Below are 21,863 nucleotides of genomic sequence, written 5' to 3'. Positions count from 1 at the left end.
AATAATCTTCGATCTAGTAAACCTAAGGAATATTGGTGTCTTCTTAATACATATTCAGAGGAACGTACAGAAGTCCTTAATAAGGCTTCAATGGAAGCTTTCTATAATCATTTTATAATGATGTTGATATTGAGGATATGTTTGATAGTTTCTAATTTTAATGATGCTTTAAACCAGCTATTTTCAGTTGCTGAAATTAATAAAGTTATTAAATTGTTGAAAAACAATAAGGCATGTTCATCTAAGGATGATATTTTAAATGAATACATCAAGTACTCTAAAGATGCATTGTTATCAATATATTGTAAATTGTTTAATCTTATTCTTGAATCAGGGCAAGTGTCTGATCTCTGGTGTACTGGTGTGATTTTACCTATTTACAAAAATAAAGGTGATGTAAATAATCCAGATAATTATAGAGGTATTACAATTTTAAGTTGTTTGGGAAAGCTTTTTTCTTCGGTTTTAAATAACAGAATTAACTTCTTTCTAGAAGACAGTGGTTTATTAGCAGAGGAACAGGCAGCTTTTCGTAAAAGTTATGGTACTATTGATCGTATTTTCCCATGAAAATGTTGATTGAATTTTATTTGGCTAAACGTAAGAGATTGTACTGTGCTTTTGTTGATTATAGAAAAGCTTTTGATAGCATCAATAGAACTGCACTTTGGAGAAAATTGTTAAGCCATAATATTGATGGTAATGTTCTAAGAGTAATATATAATATTTATGCAAAAGCAAAGTCATGTGTTAAAGTTAATAATGTTTTATCTGATACATTTTGTAGTGTCATAGGTGTCCGGCAAGGGGAAATCTTTCCCCAATATTGTTTTCTACATTTCTTAATGATTTAGTCTCGTATATGTCTAGTCAGTGTGAAGGTCTTAACTTTCTTTCTAGTCAAATTCGTGAACAGTTGAGTGATAATGATGTTGATGTATTTTTGAAGTTATATTTACTTTTGTATGCAGATGATACTGTTGTTTTTGCTGAAAGTCAAACTGCTCTTCAACAGGCGCTTAATTGTATGCAAGATTATTGTGTTTTATGGCATTTGCATGTTAATAACTACAGTTATTTGATAGTATGTTAAGTCCTATTTTTTATATGGGTCTCAGGTTTGGTTGGGGATATGAGAATATTGCTATTTATCTCAATTTCAACTCAAATTTTACAAATATATGTTGAAATTTAAAATGTCCTCTCCCACCTTTATGGTGTTGGGTGAGTTGGGAGCTTGTCCTATTGAAAACAAAGTTTATTCCAGTTTGTTGAATTTTTGGGGTAGATTAGTCAGTGGTAATCAAGATAGAACAAGCATTTTCAGTGAAAAGATATCCCCCGCCAACGATGGCTTGTTTGTGCTTGATGGCTTGTTTGTGCTTGAAGGTTAAAAAAATCTCAGAAAGAATAAGATAAGCACATTGGTTTTACTGAGAAACGGCTGCAAACAATGATTTTTTAATAAATCAAGGGCAATAACTCTAAGGAAAACTGACCAATCCAAAAGAAAAATAGACAGGCATCATCACAGTATGTTGGTTCTTATTTATTCCAAGTGTCATGAAATTCTACCAGCTAGTTGCATAGAAAAGGCTGCAAACATGGATCTTTTAATAAATCAAGGGCAAACTCATATAGAAATTACACAATCCAAAATATAAATAAACAGGCATCATCGCAGTATGTTAGTTCATATTTATTTCAAGTTTCAAGAATTTCTACCAACTAGTTACTGAGAAATGGCTGTAAATGAGAGTTTTTCAAAAAATCAAGGGCAATAACTCCAAGTACAATTGACCAATCCAAAACAAAATGAACAGGCATAAGTTTCATGAAATTCTGCCAGCTAGTGACTGAGAAATGGCTGTGAATGTGCATTTTTAAAAAAATCAAGGGCAATAACTCCAAGGACAATTGACCAATCGAATTTTTTTTGGACGGGCATCATTCCAGTATAGTGGTTCATATTTATTTTAAGTTTCATGAAATTATACCGGCTAGTTACTGAGAAAACGCAGGTGACGGACGGACGGACGGACGGAAGGAAGGACGGACGGAAGGACGGACGAACAACGCCATTTCAATATCCCCCTCCCTATTTCATAGGCGGGGGATAATTAGTTCAATTTTGTATCGAACTGTGTATAATTTACAAGAAAAGGGTACTCTACATTGTGAATGGATTGTCAAAATTAAAAATATTCTAGATAACATTGGATGTTCAGAGTATTGGATTATGCAGAGTATACCTAATTTAAATTATTTTAAGATTAAAGTGAAATCTGCACTGTAGGATCAATATATACAAAATTGGCATAACAGTGTTTATGATTCTCCTAAATGTTTGACCTATAGGATTTATAAAATTGAAATGAATCTGGAGAATTATCTGCAATGTTTGCCAAAAAACATGGCCATTGATCTTTGTAGATTTAGATGCCTAAATTTTAATTTACCTATAGAAAAGGGTCGTTTCTATGGCATTGAAAGAGGAAAAGGGCTTTGTAAACTGTGTGATAGACAAGAATTAGGAGACGAATTTCATTATATTTTTAATTGTAATCACTTTATTTATGAAAGACGTAAATATGTTAATCATAACTTCTATAAATATCCAAACATTTTGAACTATAAAAAATTTATGTGTAGGACTGATAAAAATACATTGATAAAGCTAGCACTCTTTGCAAAAATAATAATGCTGAATTCTATTTGAATCATCTTCCTTAATTTTATTCTAAAAATCCCTTTTATGATATGGTGATATGTTTGTTTGTTTTTGTTTTTTTTTTCTGTTCATCTTCATATTTATATTTTTCTTGCTGTTGTATGTTTTGATACATGTTTGTTACTTCTCATACCCATGTGGGCCAAGAGTATGAATAAAACTTGAAACTTGAGGTTCTGGTGGATGGTGTAGATCGTTAAGAAATAAATGCGATACTACCCTTATTGGATTATTACAATCTAATTTTCAAATATACTAAAACACTTGCTTTGAAAATGAAAACAGTATTCTGCTTGTCTGTCACAATTAAATGAGGAATCTGTTTGTACGTTATATCTAGTTTTTGTGTATTTGTAACCAAAATTTAACAGAACGTATTTTGCATAAATTGGATAAAGGAAATCTGCCAAGCTCACCATATACAGCATAGTTAGAGGTTTGTTACTGTACACCGTAAATTTATTTCGGAAATTGAATATGTTGCTTGTCTTATTACCATATCAAAAGCTCGCCGTAATCAATAAATACTCATCAAAGCTTTGCCTTGTTGTTAAAAACATGTTGTATAATAGCATGTAGAAGAAAAATGGCATCAGCTGTAGAATGATTATGACGAAAACCAAACTGGCAATCAATTCAATTCAATCCCCATTAATTGGATAAAAGGCCAGTACTTGACCAGCTGACTGATAATTTACATTAAAGGTCCATTGATGAAACGGTTACGTAATTTACCGTATTTATGCAAGAAAGTGTTCTTGATGTATTTGGAAAGCCAAAAAATGTTCATAATCAATCAAGTTAGACAGAAATTATTAAAAAGAAATGATGCTTTAATAAGGAGTGCTATGAGGTGCGCAAAGAATTTAATAGATCTAGAAATACGTTTTTACACATTCGGAATGATGAAAATAAAATGGATTTTTTTTAATAAAAAAAGGAACATAAAATAATATCAAACGTAAAAATAAAATGCAATTTATGCGCACTGAGGGCAACCGTATCAGTAAACTTGCAAAGAAAGATTCAAAGTCATTTTGGAAAAAAATATTAAAAAACTAAATAAACGAAAGGATAGTGACCCATCTGGAGTGACACTATATAACTACAGAAAAAAGCTCAGCAACCAAAAGTTTAAACATAAACCCCGTTTAATGAACACACCCATAAGTAGCCTCCAGTTATCGACGCATTCGTAACAACTCGGCCATCTCCGGCAAGCTTCGAGATACTGGCCGAGGTGTTCCGATTGTTGTCGAAGATGTCTTTGGGTAGATGTGGGCTCACACTTACGGCAGTGTTCTTTACTTTCAGGCATGCACGATGTACTTTTTCTCGGTCGTCGTATTTGTCGAATTTCATAGAAATGATTTTGATTGAACTTAAATAATCACAAAATAATTATAGAAGCAGTTTTGTAAAATTAATTTCCTTGTGGCTTCTTGCGGCTTTGTCTAATCATTTTCGCTTTCGGTTCAATTAGGCACTAGACTATTTGTATTGAAAACAATTATAGTTTTATGAAATCATTATATGCCCTTGCCTGCCTGCCTGCCTGCCTGTCTGTCTGTCTGTCTGTCTGTCTGTCAGTATGTATTTAACTCAAAACTTTCCCTAACCTATGGGTAGGGGCACGGTTGTGTTGACGTTTGAGAGATCGGACACGGTTGTGGAATACTTTGGGCACGTTTGAGGGTAGCCACAATAATGCGCGTATGGGGAACTTTTTGAACATTTGGATATTCATTTTGTTCCCTAAACGTAGAGTCGCCAACACAAAAATCGTCAAAGACTCTTAAGCGGCTGTTTATATGGACTAGTTTGAGGAATTGGTCACGATTTGAGTCTTACATATATATAATTTCTTTCAGAATTGGTGGAATTTACTGAGCGTTTCATGTGACCTAGCAGCAATATTTCTGAATGTTTTATTTTATCTTTTTCTGTAATGAATGCTCACAGCTTAAACGTACTGCATCAAAACAATATATCGATTCATAATGCAAGCTTAAGACATCCACTAGATCTTGAGTGACATATTCTGACTTCTTACTTACATTTAAGTAGAGTTTAGCAGAGAGCGCACGTAATTATCAATGGGTATCAGATTATGCCTAGTCATTAATGACAGAAAAGAAATGATTAAAATTACGAATGGCTCTGAGGAAATTAGATATTGCACTTGCAGCCATATTGAACAGACGATAACTCTGCGTGAAGTGATGCAAGAACATGAAATGCACGAATAGTCGAATACGGTTATAACCGCCCGGTAATGGGAATATATACTTCTATAATATAAATCAATCATATGCTATCCATCAAGACCGATGTGCTCTAACAGCTAGCTTAAAGTTCATGTTTCCATGTGTTCATGTTTACATTATTCCATGTTCCGGTAGATAGGAAAGATAATAATTGACAAATAATTGCATTTTCTCTGCCAGTTTTTATTTTTCCGACAAAGAGTAACCAAATTGAGTTATTAAATTGATTAATTAAACGTAAAATTGCAACAGGCAACACTAGTTTGTAATTATATATATTATTATTATTATTATTATTATTATTATTATTATTATTATTATTATTATTATTATTATTATTATTATTATTAAATTCGGTAACTTGTTGATCTTAATCTCACTTGTCACAATGTTTACATGCATTTAATAGCACATGCCGTGGTAACATACGAGCGTATTCGACTGTAACCTGTTTAAAAGGAAATATAGGAGCAGATTGGACAATTTTATCCTATGTCACCTTTTAAGAGCAAAACACTCCGATCGCTGCAAATATTTAATCAGCCTAAGGCGTCATCATTACTGCACTTTAAGTATCGCTTTGAAATGGCGGATGAATGACTTTTCGTTACTGGAATCAATGCGCTATCAAACAGGAACATTTCTGATGATGTGATGAACTTGATGCCAGTAGTGTACTGTAGCTAATTAACACCATGCTGCAAAATATGATGCTAATATTGGCACTTTACGGTACTCCAATGCAACTAAGAATGTTAATGACAAAAGTGGCATGATTTCATCTCCCAGATCGAAAGGTGACATTAAATAATCAGTGTATAGTGCAGAATGTGACCATACGAACTAAAATGCTAATTCTATATAAAATAATTTATATCCGAGCAATATGGCTACAGACGGTTTTGAAGTTTGCAAATGTAACGCGACCAAAGCTAGTATTGTTTATTGTTTATTCTTGGGTGGTATTCAGTAGTGTTCTTAAAACGCTCTTTATTCTAAATGCTGTTGTTTAATGCTCTTAATGATAAAGGATTTTCAAATTTCATAATATTTCCTTATGCGGAATCACGTGACCTCAACGAGGTTCTCACATGTGTCACCACGGTTAAAAACTGATGTAAACAAGCAAGAAAGTGACAGTTATTTCTAAATAACTTTTTTGAGAGAAAAGATTGGAAAATATTTCCTATAAAAGACTATGCTATTTTCTTCTTCTACAAGTGTGAACTATTTTGGATTTACTTGTATTTGAACGATGGAATCCTTGGCCAAAATGTCGAATCGAACGGATTTTGTAGAACGATGCTACGCTGTGTGCGCCGTGATTCTTTGTTTTGTACATATTTCTTAGTCATCTATAATAGTTAAGATATCAGACATGCGTTAAAAAGTTAGTTTTGCTCATTACTCTCTAAACGAATTGTTCGTTAAATGTTATATTAGTTTTTTCAATAAATATCGAATTTTCAAGAAATGCTGTTGAAAACGTGATAGTGATATGTGCTGTCGTTAACGTAAACTTCTTCTCACCTCAATAAAGCTGACTATGTTAAGTCGGTATCCTTAACAAACTTATCATAACATGCTCAGTTTATTTTATTTTATGGTTTGTATTGCCCTCTCATTTGTGACGAGAATTTATACAACCTAAAGCTCTTATTCATGGTATGAATTTACACCAATTTGATCGATTTGAAACTTTATATTCAGTATCCCTCTGCAGTTTCACCAACAGTGGATCAATTAAATGGATGAAGTAATAGATACAATAAAAATGGAAGGCAAAATTAACTTCCGCCAAACCCGTCTCATGTACGTTCCAAAGTTAAAGAAATTCAACACCCAATACACGCGAAATAGCAATAACAATTAAATAACAAAATCGCCATTCCTTAAGGTTAATCATTAAACTGACCACGCTCCAGTTAAATTCCATGCTTCGAAAATGGTCAAAATATCTTTATCCATAAGAAATCAGGAAATAATAAGAAGCACTGACAACGAAATTGACTACCATGAAAATGACATTCCCTCGTAATAATAATAATTTGTATCTGGCATGGCCTTTCGTGTAAAAAGGTTCATCCCCAACCCGAGCATAGCGTGTTATGCGGAAACAAGGTTAAACAGTTTTCACTTTTCAAATAATACCATATTACAATGTTTCCATTGTGCTGCAGACGACGGTCTTCTACAAGGGAGGCAGGTATGTGATGACAATAGAAGAGTATAAGTATCTATCATGTGTTTCCGGTACGGATAAAAAAATCCGACCCGAGGGCTCGCGCGTAAGCCGGTAACGAGGCTTGCCGAGCGTACCCGGGCGTCGGATTTTTCGATCCTTACTGGAAACACATGACTGATATTTTTTCTTGCATATCTTAAATATTTGATTTGTGAGAAAATTGTTGTAGAAAACACTGTTCTGTAGCTATGAGCACAAAAAGGATGTCCAGCGTGGCCAAATATTTTAATCTACTTATCTGGGGAGGGGGAGAGAAGGGGGAGAGAGGGGGGGGGAGAGAGAAATTGATAGCTTTAACGCCATAGATGAAAACATCACCAATCAGAGACCTTAAGTGGAATCACAAGCCTCGAGTTGTAATAATAAAGTTTCATAATTTATTCAAATGCATAAATGCCTTAGGCCCATGAACATACACCAATGGAATTCATAATATATATAATTAAATGCACTTCTATCAATCGATCGTAGGTCACGATATATATTAATACACGTATACTTATTTTTACTAACAAGATACTTTCGAAACACAAATTAAACATAGACAGTACACATTCAATATTATAAAACCATAGTGAGGTGACAGATCCTTTGAATAGTTTTATTGGTACATGTATTTGTAAAAGTTCAACAAATTTGGTTATATTTGGTATATTTAAATAGTTTTTATGTATATACTATATATTGTTTTGTCTTCTTCAATAACTAAATAAAGTACATTCAAACAAGAAACGAAACTCATCTACTATTTTATGGCAAACTTGACCTTTCCCTTCAAATTCAGAAATAGAATTAGGTTTGTGCCATCTACCGGCCTCAATTTCTTACCTGTGTGACGAAAGTCTATGTCTCGTCAATGCTTTCCTAAATTTAACTATATTAACAGCACATAAAGTGGTTGTAACTTACAGTCAGTGAACAAAACAAACGTTTTGGCTGTAGCTGAATTAATAAATTCAGCAAACCATTTTTGTACATATACATTTTAGTCTCGGTTTCAGTTCACTTAAAATATAAATATTAAAATCACCAACACTTTGAAATAACCATGCATCATAAAATCCTAGTGATTGTAATTTATCAATAATAACTTTTGCCCATGACTAACAATTTGGCAATCTTTCTAAATATCTATACGATTTTCTTAAAACAGCTTTAACATATTTAAAGGGACTGTATATCAGATTGGCACCAACAAAAGTTTTATTCCGTAACGAATCTCAGGACAATTATTTAATAGAATGTGTTACGCTTTGATATCATAATTGTAAAAATGTACCAAAATGTATTCAATAGTTTAATGACTTATTGTACATTAAAACGTAGTTCAATCATTTCTTCGCTGTTGACTTGCTTTTACCAGGGGATGTACATTGAACGGTGTTGGCTGGATTATATCTTCTCTTCCATTTGAATATACTCATCACTGCATCAATTAAATTTATTCATCTCTTGTCAACATTTGGTGAAACATATAAGGGTTGACTTCGTCTCTTACAAAAGGACAATGGATAATTTGGACGTATCACCATGACGGCCAACCTAGAACATAAATTTGATACTTTAAATCGAACAAATGGATGGATATATATATTCATTTCATAAAAGAAATATTATTTGGAATACAAGTTCAGTGTTGAATGCATTATTGTAAAAGTTGAGAGAGTAGTTCAAACTACTTATTAAATCAATTAAGCATGTTGTGAGAAGAATTCACGTTAACAACAGCAAATATAAAATTGACGTTAACAGCAGCCTTTCTTGAAATATTGATATTCATAAAAGAACTAAAATAAATTTTACAAACAATTCGTTTAATGAATGAAATGAGTAAAATCAACATTCTCACACATGTTTGAGTTTTTAAATATTACTAATTACTAAGAAATGTATACAAAACAAAGACTCACGGCGCACACAGCGTTGCATCGTTCTACAAAATCCTGTCGATTCGAAATTTTGGCCAAGGATTCCATCGTTAAAATACAAGTAAATCCAAAATAGTTCACACTTGTAGAAGCTGAAATAGTATAGTCTTTTATAGGCTTTTCTCTCAAAAAAAGTTATTTAGAAATAACTGTCACTTTCTTGCTTGTTTACATCGGATTTGAACCGTGGTGACACATGTGAGAATCCCGTTGAAGTCACGTGATTCCTCACCCTGTTATGATTTCACTTAAGATTTTAATAAACATGTCTTGTGACTTTATGTGCCTTTTGTTGTGAGCTGATTAGCGTAATTCTGTGGCTGATTAGCTACATTGTATTATTCACACGTTCATCACAGATTCACCCTTACAAGTCAGGGTAGCATAATACCTGAATTCTCAATTTAATAATGAACTCAGGGGCATGCGCAAATCGATATAAATTAAGACAAATCATACGGAAATTTATACGGAATAGCTTTGATGTATGCGGTAAAATAAGATTACAATTGAAAAACATGTTAAGTTGCCGTCTGGCATTAACATGTTTGTAGAGAATTTTCCGAAGTAAGGAAGTTAATTTCCATACCAATCACATCATTCTGTCATTAACTAGATACCAGGCATGCATCGTTTTGTGTTCCTAGCAGGGAAATGCATTAAATGACTTTGTTATCAATACAAATATCTGTGCAGATATGTTTTTATTACCCATTGCATATTGAACGGTCGGAAAAAAATAACCATCCAAGGAATGGCCATAAATTCCATACAAAACTAATTGTTCTCATTAAAATGCTAAAGATGATAATTCTCATAAAAGTTCTTATTGCCCCACCTTTGTATTATTGCTGTTTTTGATCCTAAAATATCGAGACCATATGTTTAGCGAACAGTTCTTTCTTTGTTGTAATGGGACGGATTTTGAAAACAAAGTTTTGCTACAAATATTACATTCGGTATTTTTGCAGGGTAATATTTTAATCGATTTCTGACACGCGCTTTAAATTTAGGATACTCAACTGATTTTCTTGATCTAAAAATATTTTCGGGTGATATGATGACCCCTAGATATATTAACTTGTTTATTTTCTGTTATAAATCTACAGTATCATGATATGATTGGCACTGTGTTGGTTGTATGTAAAAAGAGAATTATACTATTTAACTGTGTTCTTTTGGTCAAACATGTGTTATATTGAAAATGTGAAGACTGGTACCTCGGAGTTCACAAGTGAGTGAAAGATGTTATCTCGGGTCCTACAGAGCTCATTCACAGATGTATCATACTTTGAGTTATGACTTATGTGTACTCTTCGCCTGAAATTAAATTGCGTTAAATATTTTAACATTTATTTAAACGTTCTGTGATCATGCTGGTCAAAAACAAATCACCCCCGTTGTTGATATTTAATCAGACTCTATCTGATGTGTCTGTTAGGCGTTTAATCTTTGTGCTTTTGAACAAAAACACCGTGGTCTTGTCGCTTGGCTTGTCTCTGTAATTTACCTTGTATACATTCTGACTTAAGGTGATGACGCAATGGTGCAATTGTAACTGCGAACTTGTTGAATGCCCAAGAGGCAATGAACATATGACACATAAGACAACAAGTATTAGACTATCGTTTATCAATGACTGTTGGCTTACCGCGTTGGAATAGTGAACAAGAACGACGAACCTATGTGTCCGAACAAATGATGGTTCTCCTTTCATTGTGTGTTGACGTTTATTCTGTCTTCATGTAACCTTTTAAAAAGCTGTATCCAAATTATTAGTGTATCTTTACAAGTCTAGGGTACAACATGGGCAACATCGGCAGGAATCCGGGACGTTTTCGGTAGTCGTGATGCATTTAAAATAGCCACTACAGTTCAAAACAGTCATGGTGCTGCAATATCTGTCCAGTCGTACTCAATCGGGGATAGTCCTACGGGCATCGGATAAACACTGTTGGGCTTGCCGGGTAACAATCGAAATCGTGTTGATCGTGACTATTTAATTTAATGACGTTTCAGTACAAATAGTCATGACCTTTGCACGCTTTACTAGTAATTAACTACGCGATTTAGGATTTTCGCATGCTAGAAACCTTCGTAATGCCTGACAATCACAGTTACATGCGATCATCAACCATTACCAGTGCCTGACATGCAGATGTTAGGAAATTTGATTTAAAATTGTTGTTCATTCAGGTCACTGACGTTATATCGACTTCAATTGCTATGGAAAAGCACGGACTTACTACAATAATTTTACCTGCCATCAACACATTTATAGGGAAGAGAAGTTCCTATTAAAATGGCTGTTTTATATTATTCGTGATTTTAAGCATCTCTTGTTGTCTGATAAAGACTCTTCTTCCGACAAGTACCCATGAGGGTATTTGTCATGTGTCTTTGACACTGTTCATCGAAACAAATTTATTAGCGGAATCTATTTTTTGAAACTGCGAATTTAATACGTTCGTTTTTGCATTGTATTCAAATTTCACGAAATGTAGAATATATTTACTCAGTATGGACATAAATCAAACGACAATTATAAAACTGAACGAATAAAAAGAGCATTTTATGCTGCTATCCGACACGTTCGCTTTTATTTCAGTGTGTTATTGAATGATAGTAATGTCTGCAAATAAGTCCAAATAATTGTTCGTGAATGGATCATTTATACGGAAATATGGCAAATCTTTCACGTGCAAATTGTTTTGACGGTCAGTTCTTCCGATTGGGGTTCTATGTTAAAGTATGTCTATAAAATATCATGAAACAAGCCACATCAAACAAAAATATAACGAACAATTATGAGAGTTTAAGGCGTTTATCTAACCGACAATCACAGTTACATGCGATCATCAACCATTACTAGTGCCTGCAAGACAATGCCCGATTAAGGTACGGGTACGCTAAGAGTGATTGGTTTACGGCTGCGCTAAGATTGAGTAACGGCTGCGCTAAGTTTGAGTTACGGCTGCGCTAAGTTTGGGTTACGGGTTTTCAAATCCGTGGCAAGCCGCTGCCGGAATCGTAAAAAGTGACAGCCCCGTACACAAATCGTTGTTATTTGGATTCCAGTCGTGAAATAATATCGCAGAGGGTGTTGGCTCGAGACCCACCAGGGATACTTTCTCATTACCTCTCAAAAAAGTCACATAACTAGTTTCTGCCCAGGAAACAAGCTCGAGGGTGATTTATATCAGCTTTCAGCTGTCTTTACAGTCGAGCAAAAGTCAATAAATAGTTACCAATACTACGGTCACGATTTCGAGGCAAACATGCAGATGTTAGGAAATTTGATTTAAAATTGTTGTTCATTCAGGTCACTGACGTTATATCGACTTCAATTGCTATGGAAAAGCACGGACTTACTGCTCACAATGCAAATTAAGAACTGTGTAGTATATTCCCTGTTGACAACGTATACATCGACTTGATTTGTTTGTTGAAACAAAAGTCACGCGTTTCATAGAAAATATCCAGCTATCTTTGATAACTGCTTTCATATTGTTGTTCATTTGTCTCTGGAGTTGTAGCGACATTAATTGAAATGGGAAAGCATGAACTTATTGCTCAAATTACAAATTAAAACTGTGAAGAATATGATGATATTGTGATTGCCTGTTCATACCGTGTATTAAATACATGGGATGAAAGTATAAAATATTCACAAAAGTTACAAAGCCTGGAATATAGTCAATAAACTCACTCACTCTCTGGAGAACTTGATGACACCTGATATCATTTGAATGATGCGAAAACGCAATCAATCACATGTTTTATACTCAGACCAGAGTTCTCTATAGAAGGACACTCCGACAAATACGGTATTGATTTTCACGGATTGAAAGTCTACAATGCCCGTGATTCTATGTCATTAATACTTCCAGAAAAGTAAATATTGATTTACTACATACTAAAAGCCTATTAATTCGTCAAGCCAAGGATATATATCGATGTATAACAAACTGCACATGCAAAGTTTAGTATTTCAAAGAATAGCACACAGCATCGTTCAATGGTGACTTATTATAAAGGATGTATTTAATAATAAGAATGAATCCTATTTTATTGTATTAATAATAGTTTAAGGTTATAAAACGATGCTACACGAAATGGAAACCACAAGGAAAGGATGAAAAATTAAGTCTCAACATCATGGTGTGATAAAATTTGGACAAAATGGAAATAATGTTTGGAATATACTTGCGCCCACCTCAAGGTGCTGTATAAAACAGAATGGATGAAATAAATACAGTTAGCAAGACGGTCAGTTTGGAAATCAGCGCTCTTAGGCAAAACAACGACCATGACGTGATTACTGGGGTGGATGATCCGGACCTCACCAGTAATACTGGGGTTGATGATCCGGACCTCACCAGTAAGAAGGCTACGTTTGACATCGGATCAAATTTTAAATTGTGGCCAGAGTATGAACAGGTATAGTTGTTATGTACATATTGTATATTTTTTTACATTTATTATAATATGCTTCTAAATTATTTGTATAGGTCGTCGGAATAAGTAAGATATTATTATATAGGTATTTGTAACAGAACATACTTTTTATAGCATAGCACATTCATACGCATAACTTAACATACACTTAACATATCATTTATCATGTATTTGTAAATGTTGTTTCCAATGGGTGTTTTACAAAAAAAAAAAAAAAAAATGATGTGAACCGAACAAAATCCTGACTTCCTTGTTAAACTCTTAAGACAAGTGTGGTTTAATCTACAGTTTGTTTACTTCGAGCTTGAAGAGTATTTATTTATCGACAATTTTCAGAAAATATAGAGAATTGATGAACAACAGAAAATGGACAGAAGGGACATTGCGGGAACCTATTATCGTTAAAACACAAACTATCTTTAAGTCTCTGTTAACCATATGTCTCTTATTTGGGAATCTTTGCAGAATCTAAATGTCATACCCATTGCAAATAGTACGATAATGCTATTCAAGTCCATTATTTTATGTTTCTTTACTCAAATTGGACTGAGTAATCTTGTTTTTACATTCCCGTACCCATTGTTTTCCTATCATTACAAGTCTCCACGTCAGAAGAGGATAAGAAATCACAAGGCAAAGCAGACGATATTGAAGAAAAACTTTTCGGAGCCTGAGATGTACAAGTATAGAGTGGAAAATGTATGTATTCCATATCATACAACTGTTTAATTGTAAATTGTAATATGTGAAACGCACTGTTAAAGGGCATGCACGGGGGTACCCGTGTAACCTAGGTACAGGTCATTCAGAACTCGTCGGTCATTTTTCATCCGAAACAACCGTCCACCGCTACTCTGTGTAGGTATAAATATTTATGCAAAACGCTGCAGAAACAAGCTCAGTAGCAAAAAGTTTAAACATAAACCCGGTTTAATGGCACTGGGTAAACGCCAAAGACATAGAACATAAAATCACAAACAAGAAACATAGAAGAACAGCACAAAACTCCACAAACAGCACATTGCATACATATTATATATTAAAAAAACTAGGTATGTTTATCAAGAAATGGTAGGTACCGCCTTGGAACAATCACTAAAATGTAAATTTACTAAGCCAGTTGAGTTTATTTGAAAATCTTATTTTAAAGGTGGAAATTATTTACATCCTGAAACAGTTCTATATTCAATAAATCTCTACGCATCGGTTACTTCCTTTTAAAACCAATTCACTGTTTTGTTTAGGGACCGAGTCAGTGCGCATGGAAATGCGGATTTATTTAAATGCAGCTTTTAAGAAAGCTTGAAAACACAACTGACTGGAAAATGTAGGTGCGATCATTTTTTGTTTGAATTATGCAAGAAACATATTTTGGTAAATCCAACAAATAACTGATCGATTTGGGGTGGCTTAATTTGATTCCTTTAGACGGGTGAAGAACGTGTTGTCTTGTTTTTATGCTTGTTAGAAACTCCACGAGATATCATATCGGTAAAGGTTGTAAATTATCTTTAAGTTCTAATATTTTTATTTGTATTTTCCCTGCATCTTGAAAAGTTAAATTTAATAAAAAAAAATAAAAAAAGAGAAGAAAATTCATTTTGAATAAAAAGTTAATTTAATTTATTTAGCTATACTCGCTCATGGAGGCCGAGATCTATTCTGTTTGCTATGGGAGATAACTGCGTATGTGAGTGTGCTTGTTAATCAAACGTCTCCATGATTTAAATTTTATGAATGAATCATTCCCCATTTGGTCGTCTTTTACATAATTGGCCGATACGAGAATAACGCATTCATATTACAATACATTAAGATGCAGCTAAACTATTATGGTACCTACAATATTGATCGTGTAATGAATACTGTTGGTGCAAGTGCTGGCTCATTCACAAGTATCTAATATACAAATTTCATCTTGGCTACTTTGCAAACTGATTGGTGTCAAAATGGTTAGCATTTTTTTGAAAATGAACAAAATATTGTTTAGACAATGTATTTTCTGCAAAGCGTATTTCAATACATTTAAAACATTCAATACAAGTAATACTGGAACTTTCATCTTTTTCCCTCGATATTCAGCCTTGTCCTTGACAATGAAAGGCCGTGAAGTTTACAATCGTTTGCATTGGCCTTTCAGTTTGTTTCTCGAGAGCTCAAACTATATAGCGTGGAAGATGAAATGTGTAGCTGTCGCTAGGACAGCCATTGTCTCAGACTAGACGTTGGATCCGCCACATGATAATGCGAGCTGCAGCATAAATACTGCCTTGGTCACGTGACCAAGTGGATTTTAACTTTACTTCATTTTTCGTAGGAGAATCACCATTACATTTTGTATTTTCAAATATCAACCAAAACTACGTAAAACCTTGTTGTTGTTTTTGTACAATTTATCATTCGGACATCAAACTCTCAATAAATGCGATAGACTTACACTTACCTTTTTAGTTGATTAAAATTAACAAAGTGTTTTCAAAAATAGTGCTTTGTTTCCAATTGGACATTAGTTGTCAGAATTATCACTTGCAAAATTTGCTACATAACATTTTGGTTGTTATCATCTAGGAAAGGCAAACAAAAATGACTGAGAAATGAGAAAGTTATTCTATTACTTATGTTGATTTAAACGCGTAGACGTTTTTACCCAGCAAACATTACTTTAGCTGTTATGTTCATTGGTTCATTGCTCATTTCACTTATTATATCTGAGTTATTATGCACCCGTTCGAAAAAAATGGGTTATGTTGCCCTGCATATGTCGGTCCGTCGGTCGGTAGACACAAACATATGATCCGATTTATAACAAGAGTATGCTTTGGTATAGGGTCTTTAAACTTGCTTGGACGGTTTGTCATGTCCCAGAAGATAAGCCATTTTGATTTTAGGTCAATAAGTTGAAGGTCACGGTCGAGGTGAGTTTTACCCAAAAACCTAGTCCGACTGATAACTTGAGTATACCTGGGCTTACCAACCTGCATACTATGTTTGTATTAATTCAAACATAGTATGCAGGTTGGTAATGGCAAGCAGGTGATCCTTTTTATTGTGAGGTGTGAAGGTCAAATGTAACAGGATTTATGCCATTTAAACAGAATAACTTTATTGATTGATGACTTGAGCATGCTTCGGCCGTTAGTCTTCAAACTTGGTAGGGAGGTTGGTTCACCATCAGATTACCCCTTTTGATTCAGTTGGCCAATGTCACGGACGCGCCGAGCGTGTTCACATAAAGCTTGTCCGATTGATAACTATGGTATAATATGGCCTACGATAGAAAGTTTGGTCACGTCCAGCAGATGACCCATATTGATTTTCAGTAGGCAAGGTCGCGATGACCTTGGATACAAAAACCTTGTCCGATCGAAATAAAGATAACGTTTGGATCTACGGTCATCAAACTTGGTCGGGAGGTTGGTAATGACCTGTAGTTCCCTATTGTATACCCCGATGTATTTTTAAATCAAAGGAGCACATGTCAAATCTTATAAAACAGTTATAATGATAAGAATTTAAATGTTTTGCTAGAAATTTGCAAGAAATAAACCTAATTAGTAGAAGTATTAATTTTACATATTGGTTACCACTCTTACCGACCTTCAAGAAGCTATCTGTATATATATGATTTTTATTGCCACTGCTGTCAGGAGGGCGCATATATTTTTAACTGGACTCATCAACTTCTATAACAACATTAAGATCTAGCCAATAATTTTACCTGCCATCAACACATTTATAGGGAAGAGAAGTTCCTATTAAAATGGCTTTTTTTATATTATTCGTGATTTTAAGCATCTCTTGTTGTCTGATAAAGGCTCTTCTTCCGACAAGTACCCATGAGGGTATTTGTCATGTGTCTTTGACACTGTTCATCGAAACAAATTTATTAGCGGAATCTATTTTTTGAAACTGCGAATTTAATACGTTCGTTTTTGCATTGTATTCAAATTTCACGAAATGTAGAATATATTTACTCAGTATGGACATGACTTAAATCAAACGACAATTATAAAACTGAACGAATAAAAAGAGCATTTTATGCTGCTATCCGACACGTTCGCTTTTATTTCAGTGTGTTATTGAATGATAGTAATGTCTGCAAATAAGTCCAAATAATTGTTCGTGAATGGATCATTTATACGGAAATATGGCAAATCTTTCACGTGCAAATTGTTTTGACGGTCAGTTCTTCCGATTGGGGTTCTATGTTAAAGTATGTCTATAAAATATCATGAAACAAGCCACATCAAACAAAAATATAACGAACAATTATGAGAGTTTAAGGCGTTTATCTAACCGACAAAGCTTAACGGTATGTACATAAAACAGACAACGGTTTTATATGCAGTTCACATTTGCAAAAATGATGTCCGTTTCATTCGAAGCTTTGTTTACCTAATTGAATTAAAGTGGTTAAACCTGTTTTTAGTAGATTCTGGGAGTAGGAATTGTTATTGGTCCCATGTAGATTTGATGCTTATTTTGTGCAAAATACTTATGTAATTACATGGTAAAATATTTTACGCATTAAATACCTACAGTAAAACTTCGATCGCTCGAACGACCGCTTGTTCGAACAACCGCAGTTTTACTGTATCTATAAACAATTTAAATATCCCCCACCTCCCTGTTTTAGACAAACCCGTGTATATGTTAGAGCTCATTTTGGCAATCTACAGAAAAATGGAGCGAGCGCAACGAAGCCGCAGGCCACGAAAGGTCGCACCTGATTTTCTGAAGATCGCCAAATGAACTGAAAAACTTATTTGTTGTCACTTGCTCCGCCTTTGGTGTAGTAACGTGGTATTTTGGCGAAAAGTTAAACCGCCAATGCGTGAGTTTCATTTTATGAGTGTCGGGCAATGGAATATTGTCGCGACTGTGTGAATATATTATAAAAGCAAATAAAATTGATTGATACTTGTACAAAAATGGAATAGCACCAAACATGGTACAGAATTTGGTTGATTTGTTGTATATTATAAAGAGCATTTTAAAGGAAGAATCGTAAATACGATTTGTATTTTATTATTGTCACATTAGTATTTTAATTGTGCACAGAATAGATGTCAAAACGAGTTGATAGCTGAATACACATCTATTTTCAAATTCGGGTTCATGACGTAAGCTTCAACTGCCTCCAGAAACTGTCAATCATAATTACTTTGCTCATGCGCAGAGGGCAGAGTGATCTATGAAAAATAGACGACTACCAAATCATGTAGATCGACAAAATACCCTCTACGAAAATAAGTGTTTATATTCACCGTCAAATATGCTCTACATGATATAGAGCTGCAGTTAGTAGGGTTAATCCTCGATTGGCATTAGCCCATAAATATGTTCGAATTTTAGACTTTCTGCAAATAAACTCGTCAGGCAGTGACACACCCAAATATCTTCGATGTAAGTTTGAGCGTGCTCTCTCAATTTTGTCACATGTTCCTAACAGACTGTGGTATGGTATTACCGAATCTTAAAATTTATTGACGGCAAAGGCGCATTTGGATTTTAGGCGCGTTTAAACCTGCAATTTCATGATTTAATACTTAGATATGCAAAATAGGTGAAATGTTTTTCCACAATTGTATTAACAATCACCCGTCAAAATATTTTAAAGTTTCCGATTGATATTGTTATAGAACATACAGCTCTATTATTCTTAATTATTACACCATTCAGTTTATATTTCCAGAATAGCTCCTATCAGAACCATGCGTTTGACTTTGACGAAGTGTCCATGAAACAAAGCATATCATTCGCTGATATTGTGACCCAATATATTCGTGCACCAATCAGAGAGGACATACATCCTTATGGGCGTGGCCATCTGTACAGATCTGTGATGGAGGATAACTTGCCAAAAATACATCATGGAGAGGGGCGATTCCTGATGTGGTTCGTGGCCACTGTGATCATCGCTGGATTCGCAGTCGGCGTAATAATTATGTCCCGTAAGTATCCTTGATTAGAATTACGTTATGATGAAATTTTGTCATGAACCCCACATATCCGACACCAAATTAGTAATTACTACGTTCCAGTAATTATTTTTACCTGGACAGAAGTTAAATCAGATTTTATGTGCAAGTTTAGTTGTAACATTTGGTTCAATAGTTCATACACATACATAATTATACACGTGACAGGATTTGACGTAAAAGAGGGCGCACTAGTGAATTGAATGCGCCGCGCCTTAACATAGGCTGTTAATTTTGCATGAATAGTTTGAGTTCCTTCTAAAGAACCCCGCTATGTAAATATTTACATACTGAAACAATTTAACGAGTGTCTTTATCTTTGCTCCCCAGAAATGTACAACCTAGACCAACAACAAAATCTCAATCATGGAACAAACGGTACTACTTAGCAAGCAGTCAACCATGCTGCTCAGTAGACAACGAATGCTACTACTTAAGCGACAAGTAACGAAACAGGTGAACAAACGATTCTGGTCTGTAGACAACAAACGAAACTACTGTAACGTATTTTGTGTGTGCCTTTGTACGAGCCTCAGCTCTTCATGGGCAGCTATATTTTTTTTTCTTATGCGTCTTGCTGATAGTTGGTAGCGAACTTAATTATTTCATGGGATTAAAAAACGCCCTGAGCTATTTCTTTGTTCAACCGTTTGGAACTACCGTATGGCGTTATTGTATCAAACAGGTATAAAGCACTGTGTTCACAACACTGGGTATGGAACAATTGGTTTTAACCTAATACACTTAACAGCCTAACCCGATATCACACTGACGATGATATTCTTTCAGTTTCAAACCCAACAGGTGAACATATTAAAAATGTTTAGATAATACGATATATCGAAGTTAACCCTTCGAACGAAAGCGAGCATTTGCCACGATTATCAAGGCCTGCCCGACATAATACAATAATGCTTGATGTAGCAGTCATCAAACTATGCCGCTAAATAGACAAGACACGATACTACTTTACAGGCACCAAACGCATGTTTTCACTATTACAACGAACCCGGAAGTGAAAAATTGTTTTTTAAGCAAACGAAATCATCTACCAACAAGAACATGTATCAAAAGTAAAAACGCCACAGTACTGAGCAGGCACCTGACGATACTTTTTACTAGACAACAAACGATAATGCTCAGAAGATAACAAACGATACTATTTAGCAGACAACAAATGATACAACATGTACTTAGCAGACAACAAACGATACTACTTAGCAGACAACACGATTCTACTTAGCAGACAACAAACGATACAACTTAGAAGACAACACACGATGTTACTTAGAAGACAACAATCGATACTACTTAGCAGAAAACAAACGATACTATATAGCAAACAACAAATGATACTAGTTAGCAGACTACAAACGATACTACATAGCAGACAACAAACGATACTACCAAACGGACAGCAAACGATACTACTACGATAATAAAGATACAAACTATACTACTTACAAATACGTATGCTTCTGAGAGCGCGGAATACCTATTGTACTTGGGTTTAACACATGACTGAATGTGCTTGATTGTAAGTACCATTCTCCGAATGCAATTTAAACAACGTGGAATATGCTTACCTAGGCTAAAATAAACAGCGTCCCGTTGAGAAAAAATTCTACCAGCTAGATGACGTTTAACACAGATCCGATTTGGCATTGCCTAATGCTTACCGCAGTGATCTCATATACAATGTATGTCACTAAGCAGTGACTTCAGTGATAAAACTTCTCACATGTAATCAACAAAGGGGATCATCCCTGCTTATATAGCAATATATGTACGTAAGCGGTAATTCTACTTTGTAATGTTTTGTATACTATACATATCATTTCGTCTGTACTCGACGAACATATCAACGCCAAACACTTTTCTTATGTTCTCGATTGTTGAAGTGTAAATGTGCATGATGATTAAGCTTCCCTATATTGTGACTATAAACTGTACAAGAATAATCGTATGGAGCGCATTAGAAAGTGGGATTATGAAGACAAAGATGAGATGCTGGAACTTTCTATGTTGCTCTTTATTTGTAACGTTAAATATGAACCCCAACATTTGTTAATAAATACAAAATATAAAGATTTTTCTGATGCATGTGTGGTCTGTCTGTGTAGTTTTATATGTTGTGTTTTAAAGTGTCTGTCGGACCTTAGCAGTTTGCCTTAAACAGGATCTTTGTAAAAGGCATTTGTCTACTGGACATGTCTATGTAGTTTGCATTGTATTATTCATGACACGAATTCG

General features: G+C 34.4%; 1 protein-coding gene across 1 annotated transcript; it reads left to right on the top strand.

The window, feature by feature from the left end:
* The first annotated feature begins 13,410 nt into the window (after positions 1–13,410).
* On the top strand, positions 13,411–20,036 carry LOC128204730 (uncharacterized). The gene is made up of 4 exons (XM_052906133.1): positions 13,411–13,611; positions 14,230–14,328; positions 19,325–19,583; positions 19,941–20,036. Exons 1-4 carry the CDS (start codon positions 13,411–13,413, stop codon positions 19,997–19,999), a joined length of 618 nt encoding a protein of 205 aa, XP_052762093.1. The 3' UTR covers positions 20,000–20,036.
* The last annotated feature ends 1,827 nt before the right edge of the window (positions 20,037–21,863 follow it).

Source organism: Mya arenaria, chromosome 10, assembly GCF_026914265.1.
Source record: "Mya arenaria isolate MELC-2E11 chromosome 10, ASM2691426v1".
NCBI lineage: Eukaryota > Metazoa > Mollusca > Bivalvia > Myida > Myidae > Mya > Mya arenaria.
The sequence above is the reverse complement of the archived record's forward strand: the minus strand, read 5'-3'. Positions and strand labels throughout refer to the sequence as shown.